Raw genomic sequence first — 23,963 nt, 5'->3', positions numbered from 1 at the left:
AAAAAAAAAAAAAAAGATTTAGAAAGCTGAAGACAGGACAACTAATGGCAACCACCCTCAAAGGAATGTCACTATAAAATGCCATATACCTCAGCAGCTGCCAGCTAGTTAAGCCCCAACTATGGCTTTTCTATCTCTACTCTAACTTCAAAAGAATGAAGATACTAGAGAAAAAAGAGATAACAAATGGAATAAAAGTTCTAAGAGAAGAAAAATAAAGGCATAAGCCATATAAATGAGAAAAGGCCACTCTTCCTCTGAGCCAAGAAAAACATGAATATGGCAGAACAGCCTCAACCTTTCTGAAGTAGAAAACAAACTTATCTGATAAGGGCATGCCAGGGGACTTGAGCAGCTGTCTCACGAAACTTTCTGTAACGATGGAAATGTTCACTTTGCTGCTCTCCATGGCTACTGAGCACTGTAACTGTGGCTAGTGCTAAATGAGGAACTGAATTTTTAATTTTATTTGATTTTAATTCTATTTAAATTTAAACAGCTATATGTGGCTAGTGGAAACTATATTGGATAGCACAAAGGAGGAATGAAGCAAGTACAGAATGGTCACAAAACGTTGTCAATGATAACACAGAAGAGAAAATTAAGAGAGTTGTTTATTTACTATCCCTTTGAGAACCCATTTAGTTTAATTCACAGTCCTCAAAGGAACATTATTCTAGGTCATGGTCTCAAGAGTGAGACTATCAAAGGTGGCCATTTTGTTATTCTATGCTTTCTTCAATGCTGATCCTCAAAAAACAAACAGGAGAGTAAAGATTAAATCTACCATTCACAAGAAGAAACACCATCATTCTGTCTTCATACCACCTAAGTCCTATTCTTTCCTAAACCTACTCCCTAAAATGTAAGTTTTAATACATACTTAGGTAATTACAGTAGCTACCCAAATTGTTTCCATTATAAATCTAAGTAGGAGCTCTCTTGACACTTAATAGTCAAAGATATTATGGTCTCTGTGTTTCTGAGGAACAAAAAACAAAACAAAAAACAAAAGCAGACTGCTTTTATTGTACTCCCTGCTGTTGTCCTGTATGATTAAAAGGCATACACAAAAGGAACAGCCTGATATGCAGAGAGCTGACTGAGCAGCAACAGAAGGCTGGAAAAACATAGCACTGGCCAGTTGCCTAGGGTGAGACAGAGGGAAAGGAGGAAATAACTTCTAATAAAACAGCTCAATTTGTGCAAAAAGACACCTGCTCCCAAATGGCAAAGAGCATCTGTCCAACTATCCAGATGGTATTTTAAGTGATAAGACAAAAAACAAACTCTAAAAAAAGTTATTAAAAAAAAAAAATCAAAGAAAATCTAATTTAACAATTCATATAAAAAATAAAGAATCATCAAGAAAATATTTTTAAAAGATTAATGAAAAGGGATCAGGCCTACCAATATTAAAAATTGCAACAAAGCCTCAATTAAAAAAAAGCATGCTATTGGTACACATATAATATTTAAAAAGCTCAGAAAAAGACCCAAGGATATACAGGAATTCAGTTTATAATTGCAAAGCCCACTTTGCATGACTACCAGTAGTGGTCTCAGATACAGACTGACTTTCAAACTCATAGGCTCACATAAATGACAGCATGAAACCAGGCTCATTTAACTTTGTAGGATACAGAACAGGAAGCACAGTATGCCAGCATGGCAGCTTCAGTCATGTTGTCTCCAGAAATGATCCTTAACAGAAATCCAAGAGCCATTTTCTAGTCCCCATAAATGAGCTTCATATGCCACAGGAATCAGTGTCTTTTAATAGCCCATCCCTGCACAAATCAAACTGCATGATATAGGGCTGCTAATAAGGTCTGTGCTTTCTAACAGAAATTTATAGTACACTCAAAATCTTCCCTAAACAGATACAGTTCCAATTCAAGGATCAGTATACCATAAGCAATGTTACCTTATAACAGAGCTAACACTCTGTTATTTATCTTAACCAGAGAAACAGTGCTAGAAGAGAGTAAACTCAAGGTCATCTTCCCATTAAAGAGGGGTTTTATGCCTGGTAAAGACTTCTAATCAGTAAGGAAAAGATATATAATTGTTCCAGTAGCTACTAATGGCCATAAAGAAAAAAAATTACTTGTACCCTACTACACATCTCAGATTTTAAAATTCCAGGGAGACTGAAGGTCTCTCCATACAAGTACTAGAAAAGTGATTCCCAGATCTTTTCAGGGGGTTTGCCAGGTCAAAATTATTTTCGTAAGACCATGTGTATACAGTGGAATTTTTGAAAGGCTACATGTCTTGATATGATATATGATAAAACGTGTCAATATTTGGATATGTGTAACTCAATAAACCAGTGTTTTACAAATGACCAATGCCTATGTTACAAAATCACACATGGGCACTAAATACTATACCATTCCAACTATATGATCTTCTAGAAAAAGCAAAACCACAGAGACAACAAAGAAACCAGTGGTTGCCAGTAACAAAGGAGGTAGGGAGGATAAATTGGCAAAGCGCACAGAATCTTTAGACAGTGAAACTATTCTTATGATACTGTAATGGTAGATACATGTTACTGTATGTCTGTCAAAACTCTAGAACATCCCTAAGGTAAACTACGGACTTGGGGTAATAATGATATGTCAATGTAGGGTTATCAATTGTAACAAATACACCACTCTGGTGTAGGAGTGAAGTTTGTGTGTATAGGAGGAGGCAGGGAGTATACAGGCATTCTCAGTACCTTCCACTCCATTTTGCCATGAACCTAAAACTGTTCTAAAACATAAAGTCTATTAATAAAAAAAAAATCCTATGTGGATTTAAAAAAAAAGCCATTTAAGCAATAGCTCTCAATTGATATACCTATGGATCTTAATGTGAGTGTATAAAAAGGTCATTAATATATACTAGTATTAACCCTTAAGAAACTACCTCTTTTTGAGTTCTGGAATAACATCAAAGATGAATATCTCCAATACATGGAAAAGTTTTTAAAATATTCCTCCTTGGGGCACCTGGGTGGGCTCAGTCAATTATAGTCACAATCTTGCAGTCTGTGGGTTTGAGCCTCGCATTGGGCTTTGTACTGACAGCTCAGAGCCTGGAGCCTGCTTCCATTTCACCCTCTCTCTCTCTCTCTCTCTGCCCCTCCCCCGCTCACATGCTGCTCTCTCTCAAAAATAAACATTAAAAACATAAATACATAAATGAATGAATGAAACAAAATACTCCTCCTTTTTCCAATTATGTATCTATGAAAGACCACATTTTACTTCTGATACTGCAACTAAAACATCTTACAACAGATTGAAGGCAGAAGCAGATATGAGAATCTAGCTATCACTATGAAGCCAGACATTAAAGAGACTTTCAAAAGTGTAAAACAATGCCAATCCTCTCACAAAATACACGTGTTGAGAAATAGCTATTTTTCATAAAAATGTTCCTTATATTAACACAATGGGTTTAGTATTATTTTTTAATGAATTAAGAAATATTTGAAAATGTCTCCATTTTTAGTTTCTAATACGGTAAAATCATTATATATAATCCATATAAACAAAAAGCTCTTTGAGGTCCACAATTTTTAAGAGTATAAAGGGTTCCTGGGGCGCCTGGGTGGCTCAGTAAGTTAAATGTCAACTCTTGATTTTGGCTCAGGTAATGATCTCATGGTTTCTGGGAAGCATGTTGTGCTCTGTGCTGACAGTGCAGAGCCTGTTTGGGATTCTCTCTCTCTGCCCCTCTTCCAATCACATGCGCTCTCTCTCGATCCCTCTCAAAATAAATAAGTAACCATTTTAAATTAATTAATTAATGATTTAAAAATTTAAAAATACTCCTCTTTGGCCCAGCAATTCCATCTAGGAAATAATCCTACAAATATATTTGTATGCACAAAAAGATGCGTGCACAAGATTTTTCATTTTACAGTAGTGTTTGTAATATCAACAACAACAAAAAATAGAAACAAATACTCTTCAACAGGAGACTAGTTAAATAAATGATGGTACATCCATACATGGTACAGCTTCATATTGGATTGTGCATGAATAGCCATCAAAGAATACACAGTAATACTGGTTTCTTGAGAGGGAGAGGAACTGGGTGGCCTGTGGGACAGTAGTAGTTGAGAGACCTTCTAAAGTACATCATTTTATGCTACCTAAATTTTAACCAAATGAATGCTCCCATTAAAAATTATACATATTTAGATATATGTAAATCATCATACAGAAAATTATTAACATTTGGTGTATTCCTATACTACTCCTATTTCTCTGCATAGTTGAGATCACACTACAAATATAACTTACATCCTGCTTATTTTGTGACTAGTAAGCATTATCCTATATTACTAAAAATTCTTCATACATATGAGAGTTCATTATACTACTCTCTCTACCTTTACCTATGTTTGAAAATTTTCTTAACACCATGATTTTTAAAAATTTACTATAAACATTATTTTTAATAGCTATATCATATTCAATGTTACAAATATGTTTGATAATTTACTTAACAATTCTTCAATTGTTGGGCCTTCAAGTTATTTCCAGGCTTCAACAGCCATTAAACATCACTGCAATCAATAACTCTCTTTAGATATTCTGGTCCACATTTCAGATTTCTTTAGAATACAATCCCAAAATTACAAATCTATAAACATTTTTAAGTTAGTGATGTGTATTATATTCTATACAGGTCTTACCAATTTATAATCCTACCAACAGGATTCCCATTTCACACTATAAAATATTGAGAAGTATCTGGTTTTTTTTTTTTTTTTTTAACTTTGGTAACCCAATAGCAAGAAATAGTTTCACTTCAGCAATTTTTTCAAATATTTACTCGCTTTTGCATTTTCGTTGCTGTTGTTCAAAAGTCCTCTCCTTCATTCACCTATCTGGGTGTGGCAGTGTTTTAGTGTTTTTCTTACTGATTTTTGAACCCCTTATAGTTTAAGGATATTAATTATTTTCCCAGTTTATTAATACTCTGGAAAAAAACTATTTTGATCTAATAGAAGGAAGAAAAAGGAGGCAAGAAATAATATCATGGTAAGACTTTAGTTAGAACAATTATTTAGAAAATACTGGATTCTATTTAACTTGCCTCATACCCTGAATTTTTAAAAATTAGTATTGGAATAATTTTTAAATGTTCTCATGTTATTCATTCCTCTGGTTTTTAGAATAATCTTGCATTTTAGTGTGCATCATAAAATATGCTAAAGCCACTTTCAGTTCATAGTTTACAAACTACACATTGAAACAATAACTTGAAACAGGCAAAATAAAATAATCAGAAGAAAGGTTTGCAGCAGCACATCTGACTTAAAAATCAAAGAGCTAGGGGCGCCTGGGTGGCTCAGTCAGTTAAGCATCCGGCTTCGGCTCAGGTCATGATCTCACAGTCCGTGAGTTCGAGCCCCGGGTCAGGCTCTGTGCTGACAGCGCAGAGCCTGAAGCCTGCTTCAGATTCTGTGTCTCCCTCTCTCTCTGCCCCTCCCCTGCTCATGCTCTGCCTCTCTCTGTCTCAAAAAGAAATAAAAACATTAAAAAAATTTTTTTAATAAAAAAATAAAACAAAGAGCTGAAGGTTAACTGTAACAAAATTCTATTCTCAAAGCCAGATTCAAACTGTTCTACTCCAGAATCCTAAGGGCTGTTCTGTTCAGATTCTGAAAGTCATGCTGATCAGTATTTATGTAAAAGGTGATCAGTAAATCCTTGTATGTGTTACTTGACTCCCATTAAAATAGTATTTCCCTCTGGAGCCATTATTAGAAAAAAAAAAAGTCAATTCAAAACAATGAGGTAAGTATGAACACAGATGGGTACTTTATTAGGCAAACTAAAAACATGTAATACTGAGAAAATAACTTCAAAAGTGAGTAAAGGTCAATCTGGTTAGTAAAGCAGAAAAGGACTAAATAGAACCAAGAGAGGAAAGACAAAACAGCACAATGATTACCTCCCACCAAGTCCTTCGATTCGTTCTCTTTCCTTGGGAAGTTCTGGCTTATGGTCCTGTGTCACCTCCACAGCTCTGACAAAATCATCCTTCGGGTCATCCTGAATTCCAAGAACCACCCCTGAGTCACCCACGTGAGCTACATACATCTTCATGCCCCGTATGATGACCACACTGGCAGTTGTCCCTGATGTGCTGGGAAGACCTGTCATAGTCTTTGGCCATTCTGCTGTAATAAGAAATAAAATATTTTACTCTTCCAGATATAAACATTAGTATTGTATCAGAGTAAAAATGGCAACATGTGCTGAATCAGACTTGATTTAGAAAAAAAAAAAAGACGAATTAGCATAGAATAAAATTTAAGAATATTTTTAAAGCTATTCAAAAAGAACTTGTGTTAATTCCTTCATCAATATATTAATGAATTTTATAAATAATATAATTATATTACAACCATCAAACCAACATTAGGAAAAAAATATTACAGGATAGGGGCAGCTGGGTGGCTCAGTTGATGGAGTGTCTGACTCTGGCTCGTCATGATCTCCCTATTCATGAGTTCAAGCACCATATTGGGCTTGCTGCTGTCAGCCTGTCAACACAGGGCCCACTTTGGATCCTCTGTCTCCCCTCTCCCAACCCCACCCCGCTTGCACTCTCTCAAAAATAAATAAATATTTTTTTAAAAATATATTATAGGATAAAGTAACTAGTTCCAAATGTCTTAGTCCTAACTACATTTAGCAGCAAGGATGTCCTCAGAGTTTTGATACCTCTATAGCCAGTAGCTTAGCATCTATTTATTAATTTCTCTTTGAAAAGATTTCCATAAAAAAGCTACTTGAGTTGTTTTTGAAGTAGCTGTTTTGAATATTCGTAATCTAACAAATAACATTTTTATTGAGCACTTATTGTATACCAGGTTCTGTGCTAAGAGCTTTACATGAATAACCTAAAATAACCACTTGCAAAAACCAAAACAAAAAAAAACAACAAAATAACACTTGCATGGGGCGCCTGGGTGGCTCAGTATGCTAAGCATCCAACTTTGGCTCAGGTCATGATCTCATGGTTTGTGGGTTCGAGCCCCATGCTGACAGCTCAGAGCCTGGAGCCTGCCTCAGATTCTGTGTCTCCTTCTCTCTACCCCTCCCCCGCTCACACTCTGTCTCTCTCAAAAATAAACATTAAAAAAAATGTTTTTAATTAAAATAATACTTGCAGCAAACCTCCAAGACAGGTAAAATTATTCCCATTATTTTTATTTTGCAAATAGGAAAATCAATAGTTTGAAATAGTTCAGAAAGTTGCTCAAGACAACTCAAACATCAAGTGGCAGAGACCCAATATATTTAACTCCAAAATCTTAAATGTCTAGTTCATTGTTATTGAAAAACTCTAAATATTCTGGGGGCACCTGGGTGGCTCAGTCAATTAAGGGTCTGACTCTTGATTTCAGCTCAAGTCATGCATGATCTCAGGGTTCGTGAGCTTGAGGCTCAAAGCCTGCCTGGGATTCGCTCTCTGCCCCTCCCCCACTTGTGGGCGCGTTCTCGCTCTCTAAAATAAACTTTTAGAAAACTTGAAATATTCTGTAATATTAAATAAACTACAATTTATGGTTCAAGATAGCCAACTGAATCCAAACACTGACACATTCTCCTCACCAAAATCCCACTGAAAGGACAGAATATAAGTATTAGAAAAAGTCCATAGCAGTCATGAACACAGAGAAGGGGCATAAGCAAATCTGAGGAATCCCCAGAATTTTAAAGAAATGGAATTACATTAAAGGAAAAATCAGAATGCAAAACTTGTAATCCAATATAAGCAAAAACCACAGTCAGTAAAGAAAGCAATACATCAGTTTTCCCTGTTAAAAGAGTCCCAGAAAAGCTCAAACTCACAGACAGTGACAGCAGCTGTGTCAGGAATAGATAGCAGAAGTTTGGCAGATATAGTTAAAACTTCAGGAGCTAGGTCAGTGCCTAAACTTCTGCACAGTAAAAGGTGAAACATTTTAGTTCTTAAGCTGCCAGTAATTATAATACCTTTCTTTTAAGGGAAGTGATGCATCTGTTGATAGAGACAACAGGGGCTCAAAGGGGATGAGGGATAAGAAATAGGGCCTAAAAAACTAGATGGGGTGCTACACACCTTTCATAGCCACAAGGTTTCTCTAGTGTATTCAGGTTAACTAGAGTTCTTTTCTTTTTTTTTTTTTAAACATTTATTTACTTTTGAGAGACAGAGACAGAGCATGAGCAGGGGAGGAATGGAGAGAGAGGGAGACGCCGAATCCAGGCTCCAGGCTCTGAGCTGTCAGCACAGAGCCCGATGCGGGGCTTGAACTCATGGACCATGAGATCATGACCTGAGCTGAAATCAAGTCGGATGCTTACCCACTGAGCCACTCAGGCGTCCCTACCTAGAGTTCTTTTCTTTACAATATTACATACGCTAAAAAGATATTTCTTGAATCCTACAGTGCATCTCCTCATCTCATCCAGCAGATGGAATCCACCCCACAGAATGTCCTGTCACTCACAGCAGAGGGCTGCTTGCAACATATGAAATAATGGCCCTCACAACTGCTGAGGGAAACCAGAACAGCTACCAATACTGATGAAGCTAGAAATTCACACAATGTAAAACCACTGCAACAGTACTAGACACACAGTAAATGCTCAATAAATGTTAGTTTTTGTTATGACCATTATTTAAGAAAAGCAAAGAGCCTGAGAGGCATCAAGAGGAGTATACAAACAAAAAAGGCCCCCCCCCCAAAAAATCTGTGGAAAAATCCTAAGAATCTATAGATTATTGGCACTGACAAGGTTCAGTACGGTTATATATTGTTATATAAAATATCAATGCTATTTCTGTAAACCAGCAACAAAAAATTACAGTGTTACAAATGTTGGGGTGCCATATGGCTCAGCTGGTTGAGCATCTATCTGACTCTTGATTTGGGCTCAGGTCATGATCCCAGGGTTGTGGGATTGAGCCCTATATCCAGCTCTGTGCTGAGCATGGAGACTGCTTAGGATTCTGTCTCTCCATCTGCCCCTTTCCGCTGCTCAGGGGCACACGTTTTCTCTCTCTCTCTCTTACTGTCTTTTAAAAAAATTACAAAATGTAACTTTTAAAATACCACTCACAATTAACAGCAAAAGGTATATATCTGGGAACATGGCTAACAAATCTCTAACAAGACTTTTATGGAAAAGTTGTAAACCAGAGTACGGTTTACAAGAGAATGGTAAGCACAGAAACGGACCCATGCATATTTAAACACTTGATACACCAACCGTAAAGATAGCATCCAGTACATGAAATTGCAACAAGATTTAAAACAAAACAAAAAGCAAAAAACAGGTGTCTGGGTGGCCGACCACGCAGAGCTTGCTTGAGATTCTCTCTCTCCTTCTCTCTCTGCCCCTCCCCTGCTCTCTCTCTCTTTAAATAACCCCAAAACTACCAAACATTTTGGGTCCCTGATGCCAAGCACAAAAAGTCAATTCCAGGTACATCAAATGACTTAATATGAAAGTAAAGCTTAAGCTGCTTAGAAAATATTTAGGAAGGTACATTCATGACCTCAAGATAGGGAAGGATTTCCTAAAGACAAAAGATGGGCTAGCCATATAAAGAAAATGCGAAATTGTACTACCATCAAAATTAAGAATTCTTGTCAGGAGATCCCATGAGTAGAGCGAAAAGATATCTCAAAAAATGGAGTTTGTAATATATATACATTCCACAGGAATAGTATCCAGAATATATAAAATGCTCCTACAAAACAAATGAATAAGACAGACTATGCAATAAAAAATGGACAAAAGGCTTGAACAGGCCTTTTGCATAAAAGGAAATCCAAACAGACAAAAACCATGCAAAGGTATTCAGCTTCTTTAATCAACAGGGAAATATAAAATAAAAACCACAATGAGATTCCACTACACAATTATCAGATCACATAAATTAAAGTCTGACAATAGTAACTGTGATTAGGAATATGGAGCAACATGTTCTATCAACTACTGGTAGGAGTATAAACTGATATAACCACTTGGGAAAACATCTAGGCATTATCAAAAATAAATATACGTATACACTTTGACTACGCACTATCCCTAGACATATACCATAAATTAATGTGTGTGTGTGCATATATATATATATATACACACACACACACATATACATACACACAATACATATGAATGTTCAGAGATGCATCATTCATATGGGCTGAAAAGGAGGAACAACCCAAATATCCTTCAATGTGACAAAAGACTACAATAGACTACACTACATGTAACATGTAAGAATCTCACAAGAAGCATGAGATAAAAGCAAACCGCATGATTTTCTTCAAAAGAAAACTATCATGTTTTAAAATAAGTAGTAAAACTATTGAGAAAAATAAGTAAATCAGGGCAGCTGGCTCAGTCAGTGGAGCATTTGACTCTTGATCTTGGGGTTGTGGGTCTGAGCCCAACGTTGGGTGAAGAGATTACTTAAAAATAAAATCTTTAAGGAGTATCTGGGTGGCTCAGTCGGTTAAGCATCTAACTCTTGATTTCGGCTCAGGTCATGATTTTGTGGTCATGGAATCAGGCCCCACGTCAGACTCAGTGTAGGGCACAGAGCCTGCTTGGGATTCTCCCTCCCTCTCTCTCTCTCTCTCTCTCTCTCTCTCTCTCTCTCCCCCTCCCTCCCTCTCTCTCTGTTCTCCACTCGTGCTTGCTCTCTCAAAAAAACTTCCTTTTAAAAAGGAAAAAAGAAAGAAAAATAAGTAAATTGCTATAGAACTATCACCACAAAAGTCAGGACAGTGGTTACCCCTTGACAAGATAAGAATATGAGATCAGAAAAGACATATGTGGCTTCTGTTGTACAGGCAATGTTCTCTTACTTAACTTTTAAAGCTCATTGAAGTGTATATTTACGTTTCGTGACATTTTTATATGTATGCTATATTTCACATTTTGTTTAAAGTTAAAAAACAAAAACAAAAACAAAAAAAAGCAGGAAGGAAGCATCAATTTTGCATGCATAGATCACAGCAGACAGCTCCCTAGCCCATCTACTTTCCCAGTTTGGTCACAGGTATTACTCCTAGAAGCTCAACCTACAGTATGTTGAATGTTTCTTTCAATTATTTTGTGGGTTAACTACAGTTCCCGCTTAAAATTTTCCTTTTCTTTTTTAACTTTCATTTATTTATTTTTGAGAGAGATGGAGAGAGATGAAAGAGAGAGAGAGAGAACAAGTGAGGGAGAGGCAGAGAGAGAGGGAGACAGAATCCAAAGCAGGCTCCAGGCTCTGAGCTGTCAGCACAGAGCCCAATACAGGTCTGGAACTCACGAACTGTGAGATCATGACCTGAGCCAAAGTCGGACACACCAACTGATCCACCCAGTCGCCCCCATAAAACCTTTTCTTTTCAAATAAGCTAAAATAGATTTTTTTTAAAGTTCTTAGCTGCAAAAAACAATTATCACAGTAAGTATGAATGAGAGAACTCCCAGAAAGGTTCTTAAGCACATTCAGAAAGCAAAATTTACCTAAAATTTACCAGCTGTTTGCAAAAAGCACCTAAACAAGATGGAAAAGAAGAAAAAGAACTTTAAAGAAAAAGAATATTCAAAATTATAATATTAACATTATTTAAATCACATTTTTTGGTCAAAAACACTAATATGTACAAAGTGATATTCTGCAATGATCTAAAAATACTGAACATGCTCTCATCATTTGAAAGTCACCTTTTATCATATGCTACATTTTGCCTCAGACCTATTTCTAGACTCATCCTACTAATCTATTTATGGTTCTTTTCAATAATTAGGAATTTAAGTATTCCCCAATTCTTCTTCTATTTTTAACAATCTTAAGATTTCCATGGGGCGCCTGGGTGGCTCAGTTGGTTGAGTGTCTGACTTCAGCTCAGGTCATGATCCCACAGTCCATGAATTCGAGCCCTGCGTCGGGCTCTGCGCTGACAGCTCAGAGCCTGGAGCCTGCTTCGGATTCTGTGTCTCTCTCTCTCCCTCTGTCCCTACCCTGCTCATGCTCTGTCTCTCTCTGTCTCAAAAATAAATAAAAACATTAAAAAAAAAGAATTCCAAAAAACTTTAGAAGTTGGAAATTTAAAATAACAAACCCTGTTGAGGTCTGATTAAAACTGCAATAAATTTATATACTAAGGAATCAACATCTTTATAATTAGTGTTCCTTGTTTTCTACTTTACATTTTATTTTAATCTTTTAGTTTTTAAAAAATGACTTAACAGGGCACCTGGGTGGCTCAGTCGGTTAAGCGTCCGACTTCAGCTCAGGTCACAATCTCACAGTTTGTGAGTTCAAGCCCTGTGTTGGGCTCTGTGCTGACAGCTCAGAGCCTGGAGCCTGCTTGGGATTCTGTGTCTCCCTCTCTCTCTGCCCCTCCCCCGGCTCACACTCTGTCTCTCTCTCTCTGTCAAAAATAAACATTAAAAAGAATTTTTTTTCAATGACTTAAAAAAGGGGCGCCTGGGTGGCTCAGTCAATTAAGCGTCTGATTCTTGGTTTTGGCTCTGGTCATGATCTCATGGTTCATGAGTTTGAGCCCCACAACAGGCCCTGCACTAGAAGCACAGAGCCTGCTTGGGATCCTCTCTCTTCTCTCTCTCTCTAAATAAACTTTTTTAAAAAATGTATTCAAAAAATGATTTAAAAACAAATGACTTAAAACTAGGAGCATATTAAAAAGACAGTATCATAGGGCGCCTGGGTGGCTCAGTCAGTTAAGCATCCAACTTTGGCTCAGGTTGTCATCTCACAGTCTGTGAGTTGGAGCCCTGTGTCGGGTTCTATGCTAACAGCTCAGAGCCTGGAGCCTGCAATTCTGTGTCCCCCTGTCTCTCTGCTCCTCCCCCATCCACGCTGTCTGTCTCTCTCTCTCTCAAAAATAAATAAACATTTTTAAAAATTCAAGAAAAAAAAGGAAGCAATTAGGTAAACACTAAAATCTATTTTTTAATATTTTTTTAATGTTTATTTATTGAGAGAGACACAGCATGAGCATGGGAGGGGCACAGAGACAGAATCTAAAGCAGGGGGCTCAAACGTGGAGCTCAAACTCACGAACTGCGAGATCACAACCTGAGCTGAAGTTGGACACTCAACCAACTGAGCCACTCAGGCGTTCCAACACTAAAATCTTTTAAACACATTTTATTGACCCTTCTCTTGAGGCAAGAATATTAGTCAAAGAAGCCGCAACTAAAATGGGTTCCTTGATCTGTGTAGGGATTAGAGAACCATGAGGTTACAGAGATCAGATAGGAGTAGTTAATGCAAAGCAAAGTTGGTAGGGTTACCTTACCTAACTGACAACAGGACAGAGGGAAAAAATGCATCTCCAGAATGGTCACTCACAAGGCCTTATTTGATTCAAAGAATCAAAAACAAAACAAAACAAGAAACAAAACAAAAACCAAAAACTTTTCCTAGTTTAATTAAAGAAATCATTAACCTTCTTCAAAATGGTATATGGCCATTTACATGTACTTGTACACCAAGGAAAGAGAAATACCCACATCATTGAGTAACTAATGAATGACGGCTCTAAGATAATAATTCTGGAGCTATAGAACACAACCACAGTCCACTGGTCATGGGCTAAGGCTCATGGAGACCAAGTACTAAATAGCACTTTGAATCCAGTCCACCTCAGGCTCAGTGGAACCCCAAACCTATGCCACAGCTAGTTTAGTCCCCAAATAATTGCAGCAACTAATAGCTTCTCCTCATAGCTCTTAATTGACGAGTCAGGAAGCCTATTATACTTGAAGAGGCCAAGTGTTAAGATTTTAGAGCACCCCAACAATGATACTCTACTCCAAAATAGTAAATGAAAAGCATTATCTCATCTCTCAAAGAATCACAAAGATTGGTTGGCACCATTAAAACATGAAAGCAGGGGTAGGGATCCAACATATTTAATTCTATAGTTTGACCACTGCAAAAGTTCTGACAGTTCTTGGAAAACGAGAGTGGATTACATTCAGTGGTGATCCTAAATGCAAGTGCTGTTTCTGATTTATCCTCTTTAGTAAAACAAATAAATACAGCCTTGGCTATCTGGTATGCATTCAGCAGCAAGGCCCTGATGAAACTGCTACTTAAATTCCTGGAGATACCCAGGCTTCCAATCTTTCTGAGACCTGTTTCTTTGGATTTACTTTTTTTCTTTTTTGCATAAAATGAAGTAATTATGCATGAATAATTCAGAGAATTTCTTGTTCTTGAACGGATAGAGACTAAATAGCCAACAGCATATCCCATCACTCCCAAGTACTATCACAGTATCTAATTCCTATAAACAAGGGCATTCTCCTACAGGCCCACAATCAACCATCACAATCAGGAAATTAACACTGATACCACACTACCAACTAATCTACAGATCTCATTCAAATTTTCATCAATTATCCTAACAATATGCTTTATAATAAAAGGATAAAATTCAGGACCTCTTTATTATATTTACTCATCCTATCTCTTTAGCCTTTCAATCTGGAAAAATTGTTCTGTTTCCTTGATGCTTTTTAAGACTACTAGATCAATCATTTCAAGAATGTCTCTCCATTTGGGTTTGTTTCATGTTTCCTCATGTTTGTATTCAGATTATGCATTTTTGGCAGGAATAACACAGAAGTGTTAAATATCATCTTTTCATTGCTGGCAGTATGCAATCTCAATTTATGCATTAAAATAACACTACCTTTGGTCACTTAAGTTCGTGTCTACCAGGTTTCTCCACTCTAATCTTTTTCCTCTTGTAATTAATAAGTATTTTGTGGGAAGATAATCTGAGACCATGTAAAAAATCCTTGTAGTGGGTTGAATGAAATGTAGGTCCACCCTGAACCTGTGAATGTGACCTTATTTGGGAAAAAGATCTTTACAGGTGTAATTAGGTTAAAGATCTTAAGAGATCATCCTGGATTAGAGTGGGCCCTAAATTTTGGATTTAGTGCCCTTAAAGGGAACAAGTGCCCTTAAAAGAGAAGGGGAGAAGACACAGAGAAAGGGATATAAAGATGGTGGATGGGGCTCCTGGCTGGCTCAGTCAGTGGAACACACAACTCTTGATCTCAGGGCTGTGAGTTCCAGCCCCACTTTGTGTGTATACATTGCTTTAAAACAGGGGTGCCTGGATGGCTCAGTTAAGCATCCGAATGGACTTCTGATTTCAGCTCAGGTCATGATCTCACGGTCCACAAGTTCAAGCCCCACATCAGTCTTACACTGACAGCGTGGACTCTGCTTCGGATGTTCTCTCTCCCTCAATCTGCCCCTCCCCACTGTGTGTCCGCCCTCTCTCCCTCTCCCCTCTCTTTCTCTCTCTCAAATAAATAAACCTTAAAAAAAAAAAAAAAAGGATGCTTAAAAATAAAATCTTAAAAAAAAAAAGACGGTGGCAACTAGGTGATAAATCTACAAGCCAAGAAATGCCAAGGATTGCTGGAAGCCACCAGAAGCTAGGAGAGAGCATGGAACAGATTCTCCCTCAGAGCTTCCAAAACAGAGGCTAACACCTTGATTTCAGATGTCAGACCTCCAGAACCATAAAAGAATAAATTTCTGTTATGTTAAGCTACTCAATTCATGCTAATTTATTATAACACCTTTAAGAAACTAATATAATTCTGTTCCTCAAATTTTCACCCACTAGTTTTAGCATTCACTTATGTCTCCTGATTGAATCATTATTATGATGGTTACTAAACATTATCATTCCTGCTACATTTATTAGTGGCCTTTCTACTGTAAAGCCTTACACATTTGTAATAGCCAAAACTGAAGACAACCCAAATGTCCATCAGTAAGTGAATGGATAAACAAATTGTGGTGTATCTACACAATGGAATGCTACTCAGTAAAAAGGAATGAACTACTGATATATGCCAAAACATGTGGTAACAGAAATTATCTAATACTGATCGAAAGAAATGATTGACAAAAATAGAAAAAATCTAGTACTGGATAAATATGGCAAACTCTTTCGAACATGTGATGTGTGAGAAGGTGAAGGTCCTTGAAAGTAAAAACAGAAATACCAAACCAAAATAAAGATACAGGTTTAAAATTCTCTGATTTAAGAGAACTCTTCTTCAAATTTAATTCTATCACACTTTCCCTTATCTTTCCTTCTATCCCTCCCATTCTCTTTCAGTGTTGGTCTCATTTCTAAATTTAAGGTAAATGAAAACTATCTGCCAAACCTATTCTTCAGCAGCACCTGGGTGGCTCAGTCAGTTGTGCATCAGATTCTTGATTTAGGCTCAGGTCATGATCTCACAGTTTATGAGTTCAAGCCCGGCGTCAGGCTCTGTTCTGACAGCTCAGATCTGGAGACTGCTTTGGATTCTGTGCCTCTGTCTCTCTCTCTCTCTCAAAAATGTTCCCCCCCCCTCAAAAATAAACATTAAAAAAAAATTTTTAAAGCACAAACTTTAAAACATTATTTCTTAGAAGGCGAGCATAACACAAGAATAACGCATACATGTGAATACACATAAATCAGGTACGTATTATAACTTGGGAACAAAGAGTAAAGAAAATAAGAAAATAATATGAAAAAAAATGACTTTAATTCCATTTCTAGGGTTTCTACCCAAAAGAAATGAAAACAGAATCAAACAACCTATGTTCACAGCAGCATTATCCATGCTAGCCAAAAGGTGGATACAACCCAAATGTCTACCAACAGATGAATGGATAGACAAAATGTCATATATACATAAGATAGAATATTATTCACCATTAAAAAGGAAAAAATCCTGATACATGGCTATAATCTGGATGAACCTTAAAGACATTATGCTAAGTGAGATAAGACACAAAAAGACAAATATTACATGATTCCACTTATACGGGGTACCTAGAATAGGTAAATTCATAGTGACACTAAGTAAAACAGACGTTAGCAGGGGCTAGGGACGAGGGTAATAGGGAATTACTGTTTAATGATTACAGTTTCTGTATGGGAGGATGAACAAATTCTGAAAATGGACAATAGTGATGGTTGCACAATACTGTGAGTATACTGAACTGTATACATAAAATTGGCTAAAATGGTAAATCTTGTATGTATTTTACCACAATTTTTTAAATGGGAAAAATTTTTGTAATTAAAAAATAGAAGTAAAAAATCCAATTTAATCATTTCACCCACAGAAATTCAACTAAACTAGCAGCTACTTTAAGCAAGAAATCAGCTCTAAGAGATTAATTATGAAGTATGTAAGGCATCCCCAACCAAAAGACCTCAAAATTTACCTGAAAGACAGATAAAAACGTAATGGTCATCTCACAATTGTCTGTGTGATCTTTAGCGGGATTTCACAAAGCCAAACTCTTTTCATAATAATTCTAAGAGCTTATTTGCCCTTTTCACTGTGTTGACATTTGAACTGATGGTTCAAAAGCAGTGGTTTGTAAAACTGCTGGTGCCTTAGCAGGAATCAAGGCAGTGACACCAAACTGAATTAGTAGTCTCTGTATTCTCCACAGCCACCCACTTACAGTTAAAAAACAAAAACCAAGTTGGGGGGGGGGGGGGAGGATGGTGGGGGGAGGGAACCAAACCAGTTTTACTTAATGTCCTTGATGATGCAATAAAAAATTAATTTTATTAGGCCTCCACCCATGAACACATGTCTTTTTATATTCTGTAGAGAAAGAGAAGTACATACAACAGGCTTCTGTTGCATATTATGCCTGTCTAGAGGAAAAGTACCTTTGACTCTGTGAGTTATGAAATGATCTAGCCCATTTTTCACGGACCATCATTTTTACTTGCAAGACTGATAAACTATATTAACAACACTTGGGCATTTGACATACATTTTCTTCAAAATGAACAAAGTGAAGGGCGCCCAGATGACCCAGTTGGTTAAACATCGGACTACTGATTTCTGCTCAGGTCACGATCTCACGATGCACTGACAGCATGGAGCCTGCTTGGGCTTCTCTCTCTGCCCCTTCCCCATGCATGTGCCCAAGCACACTCTTTCTCAAATAAAATAAACTTAAAAAAATAATAAACAAGGGGCACCTGGGTGGCTCAGTCGGTTGAGCATCCAACTTCAGCTCAGGTCATGATCTCACAGCTGGTGAGTTGAAGCCCTGCATTGGGCTCTGTGTTGATAGCTCAGAGCCTGGAGCCTTCTTCGGATTCTGCGTCTCCCTCTCTTTCTCTCTGCCCTTCCCTGCTTGTGCTCTCTGTCTCACTTAAAAATAAATTTAAAAACATTAAAAAATAAATAAAAAGTAAACAATATGTACAAAGTGAGCTCTTGACTTCAAGAAAAACAACTGGCAGTATTTGTTGCCAGTGATAAACTTTTTTTTTTTTTTGAGAAAGCAAGCGAGCACAAGTGGGGGGGGGGGGGGGGAGAGAGAGAGAGAGAGAGAGAGAGAGAGAGAGAGAGAGAGAAAGAGAGATTCCAAGCAGGCTCTGCTCTGTCAGCACAGAGCCCAATTTGGGGCTCAAACTCATGAACCGTGAGATCATGATCTGAGCCAAAATCAAGAGTTGGCCGCTTAACTGAGCCACCCAGGTGCCCTGCCAGTGATGAATTTCTAATTGCTACTTAAAAACTCACATTTTGGAAAATGTGTATTCACTACAGTGAACTTGATAGCTTCCCAATCTTAAGACTTTTCTGATGAGATCAGGAATATTAACAAATGTGATATTTTCATATTGCATAATAAAATGTCAATATTTCAAAAATCGGCATAATTCAGTGATTATTTCCCAAATGACTAATGTACCATGTCATAAATTACACATGGGTAATGATTCATGATTCATTCAAAGTGCAAGGCAGACCAATCAATCAGGTTTCAGATTCCATTTTTACCAACTTTAAGAAACTATCACTTTTCGGGGCGCCTGGGTGGCGCAGTCGGTTAAGCGTCCGACTTCAGCCAGGTCACGATCTCGCGGTCCGGGAGTTGGAGCCCCGCGTCAGGCTCTGGGCTGATGGCTCGGAGCCTGGAGCCTGTTTCCGATTCTGTGTCTCCCTCTCTCTCTGCCCCTCCCCCGTTCATGCTCTCTCTCTGTCCCAAAAATAAAAAAAATAAAAAATAAAAAATAAAAAAAACGTTAAAAAAAAGAAACTATCACTTTGGTGTAGGATATCCATAATTATCTGAAAACTCCACTAAACTATTCCTCCCTTTTCCTATTATATATGTGAGGTTGCCTTTTCTTTATATACTTCAACCAGAAAACCCAACACAATAGACTGAATGCAGAAACAGATATGAGAATATTTATTTCAGTATTTATTTCAGAAAAAAGCATTTTCACTTAAATTATATATTGGGGTGCCTGGATGGCTCAGTCAGTTAAGCCTCCCAGGTCATGATCTCATGGTTCATGAGTTCAAGCCCCACATCGGGCTCTGTGCTGACAGCTCAGAGCCTCCAGCCTGCTTCAGATTCTGTCCCTCCTTCTCTCTTTGTCCCTCCCCCGCTCACACTGTCTCACAAAAATGAATAAACGTTTAAAAAAATTTTAATTATATATTAATAATGACTATTTATTGAATAATGAATATGATGAATTATGAATATATTCATTTAAATGTATTAACATACATTTGATTTACTTTTAATAGGTTAATAAGTGTTTTTAAATGTTCTCAGTTTTAATTTCTCACAGTGCAAATATAATGGATGTAGTCCACATAAACAAAAGCTCTGCAGGGTCCTCAATCATTTAAGAGTAAAAAGGGTTCTGAGAGCAGAAAGTTTGAGAACCACTGCTATAACCTAAGGAGCACTACAAAAGTAGAAACAAAGGATGCTTAATTCCAAAAGAAACAGAAACGTTCACAGAAGAAAACATATTGACTTGGAAACTTAGAGGAGTTTATTTTTCAGTTTTCTTTTTTGGGGGAGAATTCAAGAAAATGGAGTATTTCAATGTGCTCTGGGACGGTGAAAAGACTAATGTAATAGAAATGTGGGTAACAAATAAAATTGAATAAAGAGTCTAAAGTTGGACTGGGAAGGGCTTACCCTATAAATTATAAACGCAGTTCATTTATATAGAAAATGAGGGGCTATCCATGAATTTGGGACTGAAGAACAATTTTTTTCTAACAACCTTTATCTCCTGGGTGTGCCTGGGTGGCTCAGTCGGTTAAGCATCTGACTTGATTTCCACTCAGTTCATGATCTCACAGTTCATGAGTTTGAGCTAATAGCGCATAGCCTGTTTGAGATTCTCTCTCTCCCTCTCTGTCCCTCCTCTGCTTGTTTCTCTCTCTCTCAAAATAAATAAACTTTAAAAAAAAATCTGCAACTCCTGTGTCAAGACTTTCATATACTCAGCATGTTCCTTTTTTTTTAGGTTTATTTATTTTGAGAGACAGAGAGGGAATTAGTGGGGGAGGGGCAGAAAGAGACAGGAACCTAGGATCCAAAGCAAGCTCTGTGTTGACAGCAGAGAGCTGGATGCAGGGTCTGGAACTCAAAAACAGCAAGATCATGACCTGAGCTGAAGTTGGACACTTAACCTACTGAGCAACCCAGGCAACTTAACCTACTGAGCAACCCAGGCACCCCAATATTTTTTTTTTCAAGTTTTGAGTACAAGGCTTAGCTGTGGAACAAAGCAAACTTTAACATCCGTTTGGTGTATAAGGCTCTAAACTATGCCTCATAAGAGGGAAAGTCTGATTTAAAAAGTATGGTATGTCAAAAAACATACACATTCACATTTGACAGCATGGTCCCTGCCTTATTAAAAAAAATGCTCGGGGCGCCTGGGTGGCGCAGTGGGTTAAGCGTCCGACTTCAGCCAGGTCACGATCTCGCGGTCCGGGAGTTCGAGCCCCGCGTCAGGCTCTGGGCTGATGGCTCGGAGCCTGGAGCCTGTTTCCGATTCTGTGTCTCCCTCTCTCTCTGCCCCTCCCCCGTTCATGCTCTGTCTCTCTCTGTCCCAAAAATAAATAAACGTTGAAAAAAAAAATTAAAAAAAAAATGCTCAAGTAACAAGGTTTATACTTTATACTTTTAGTTCAAATATATGGCACACTCATGCTGCTCCAAGTGTACTGCAAAATAAATAGGCCTCTAAATACTTCTTTGTGTCTAATCTTCCTCTATCTTGATGTCCACTCCTAGTTGCCCTGTAGGCAATGAAATGACATATTTCTGGAATATACTGCAGCGCTTTCCAGCTCTGCTCTGCCTACACGAAAACAAAACAAATAATAGGGGCCTCTGGGATTGGATGGGAAACGCCTCTGACAGGAGGACTGGCTGTTCTATGAGTCAATCAAACAATTTTTGGCAGAAAGCCAGGCAAACAGAAAACAGACTTTGAAAGAAGCTAGTCTACAACTCTGACAATACCTTATAAAAATTGTTCTCTATTTGACCAATTTTTACACTCTTCTATCTCCCTGTCCCGCTGCCGAAAATAAAGCAATATTATGCTACCACAAACGAGAATTTTTTAAATGACAGAGGTTATTATCCTCTAAAAAAAGGCTCATGCCATTCATTGGGAGTAATGGATAAGCACCTATAACTCTGTATAACACATGTTGGGTACAGAAACAATGGCTGCTTTAGAAAACATTTAAAGCTTAGAGGAAACTACAACTCTGCTGAATTTTTAAAAATAAAGCTATTTCCTTTTAGCATATCAGTAATTTCTCCTGTTACTTTGACCGGCAGTTACAACTTTTAAGTAGTAAAAGTGAGAACTGGTGAGAATTATCTGATGGCTTAGCTAAGGCAACTATTAAAAAAAAAAAGTATACTTTTAAAAAGCCCTAGTCGAATTTAACACACACGCCTAAGGCGGGGCCAGTTTGAGACATAGCAATGCATTCCCCGCTTTTTTTTTTCCCATAAGCAGTATAAGCATAAAGATCTTTAATACATTTTATGATAAGCAACCGAATTCCTCCCAAGACGTAACTCGTTGGATAATTACATTTAACCTTATTAAATTAGTCTGCAGTATACTTCAACTACCAACCACCCGGGGTCAATTTGGTGAACTGACACCACCGGTAGGAGGCAACCGACAGGGACAAGTCCTTCCAGAGCAAAATTATGACAGATTCTAGGGAAGCACTCTCATTTTTGCCGTCTCCCGCTTCCTTTGCGCGTGGCCCAGGTAACAACGTATTTTCAGTTCATCTTTTGGCCAAAATCTGGCGCCAGGTTTCAAACACATTTCCGCAGGCTGCCACCAAAGTGACGCTGGGAGAGGACCGCTTCCCTGGGTCCTTGGAAGGTGGAAATTAAGCGCGGGCCGACTGCGATCCGATCTTTCCCAAAGCCACTTCGCCCGACCCTCCACCCTCGAAAGCGCTACTGAACCTAGGAGAGACTTCAGTTACAACCAAGGTGCACTTTGTAGCGATCTGGGTGCCGGGGGCCCACTCGGGGCTGGCGCTCTTATAAGAGCCCTCAACTGCACGAAGAAGAGACAAACAAGCCAGCGAACTTACCCAGTTTCTTCCACATGGCGAGGTGACAAGCTAGGAAGCCTTTGCGGATGGCAGCGCAAACCTTCGCCGGCTCGGACGAGGTGAATCCCTTCTGCTTCTTGATGAAACCCCACAAATGCTCCCGGGCAAACTGTGCCGCCTCCCGCCCGCCGTGCCCGTCGCACACGGCGAAAAATGCCACTGAGGAACGGCGGCGGCAGCAGCGACCGGGAGTTGGTGAGGCCGCGGGGTCCGGGGGAGGGTCGCGAGCTTCTCGGGCTGCCGCCGCCGGGCCTCTCCCCGAGACTTCGCTGCCAGCAAGAGTCGACGGTGACCGCTGCGGAGGCGACGGCTGAGAGAGCGACCGCCGCGTCGAGGGCTTTTCTTCAGCCGTCGGCTCGGGCTCCACCACGATTTGAGTAACGTCCTCCATGTACTTCCTCCCGCCCTGGTCGGAGAAGACGCTCACTCCTAGCGAGTACAGCCCCGCCATGGCCGGCTGGCCGGGATCCCGCCGGTCCCACGCAGCCCGCCGAATCTGGCGGCGGGAGACACACTCCGCGCCCGCCGGCCAACTATTGTTTACCTTCGACGACGCCGAGAAGGGGGAGGGGGCGGTCCCGGAGGGGGAGCACGCGATGTCGGGACTTGTCCGCGAGAGCTGGGCCGGGGCTCTAGGGCGAGAGGAGCCGAGCAGCTGCGCCTGCGCAATGCGCTTCCCCGCCTGCCCGCGCCCACCACACAAATCAGACGTTCTCCTTGGCTGTCGTCATTCGGCTCTCTGGGCCTGACCAATCCGGAGTCGGGTTGGGGCAAACCCGCCCCCAACCCTCGCTCCTACCGGCAACGGCCGAGCTTCATCCTCCGTGCGCGGGCACTGGGCCCGCGCGCTGCCCTGCCGGGCTTTCCGCTTTGCCGTGGGTGTTGTCGCCTCCGGGTTTTCGTCGGATGCTGAGCACTTGTACAGCTTGGGCTGTCACCTTTATTGCTCAGTCGCCGGGATCGTAATGCAGCCTACTGTGCTTGGCGTTCCGCCGCTCGCCTGAGTGGGAAGCCGCGTAGGCTCGGGCCTCCCACGAGTGGACAATCTGGGGAGGGGAAACCTTTCATTCCTTGAAGTGAAATGGCGGGAAACCCCACTTAGGAAGGTAGTTGTGAAAAGGCTGGAAAAAGTGTGGCACTCTTGAACTGGATTTGGGTGGGATGTATCCGACTGGCAGGGAATCCAGTTTGTGTTGTTAAGGAAACGGGAAATTTCCACCATCCGCTGCAGTTTTGTTTCACATAACTAGTATGTCGGAGACTTAAAAGGGTTATATTTTAACTAATTTTAAACATCTTTTCAGCTTTTGTTAAACCTAGTACTTTTCCCAACGAGCCCTGGGTACAGTATTGTACTCCTTTGGTGGTACCACTTCAAGTTATCACTTGGAAATAGCTTACGGAAATTGCCAAGCACTCAGTGCTCTAACA

The 23,963-nt window shown here is 39.2% G+C and overlaps 1 protein-coding gene across 1 annotated transcript in view; it reads right to left on the bottom strand.

Moving 5' to 3' along the window:
• Nucleotides 1-23,383, bottom strand: part of PPM1D (protein phosphatase, Mg2+/Mn2+ dependent 1D) — a 47,366-nt gene extending 23,983 nt beyond the window's left edge. The window contains exons 1-2 of the mRNA XM_027034283.2: nt 22,512-23,383; nt 5,965-6,193 (exon numbers count right to left, since the gene is read on the bottom strand). Of these exons, the coding sequence (XP_026890084.1) occupies nt 5,965-6,193; nt 22,512-22,983 (701 nt within the window). The 5' untranslated portion in view covers nt 22,984-23,383. The remainder of the gene's footprint in view (nt 1-5,964; nt 6,194-22,511) is intronic.
• Between the last annotated feature and the right edge of the window lie 580 nt (nt 23,384-23,963).

Source organism: Acinonyx jubatus, chromosome E1 (genome assembly GCF_027475565.1).
Source record: "Acinonyx jubatus isolate Ajub_Pintada_27869175 chromosome E1, VMU_Ajub_asm_v1.0, whole genome shotgun sequence".
NCBI lineage: Eukaryota > Metazoa > Chordata > Mammalia > Carnivora > Felidae > Acinonyx > Acinonyx jubatus.
Note: the sequence above shows the minus strand (reverse complement) of the source record. Positions and strands in the feature narration are given on the sequence as shown.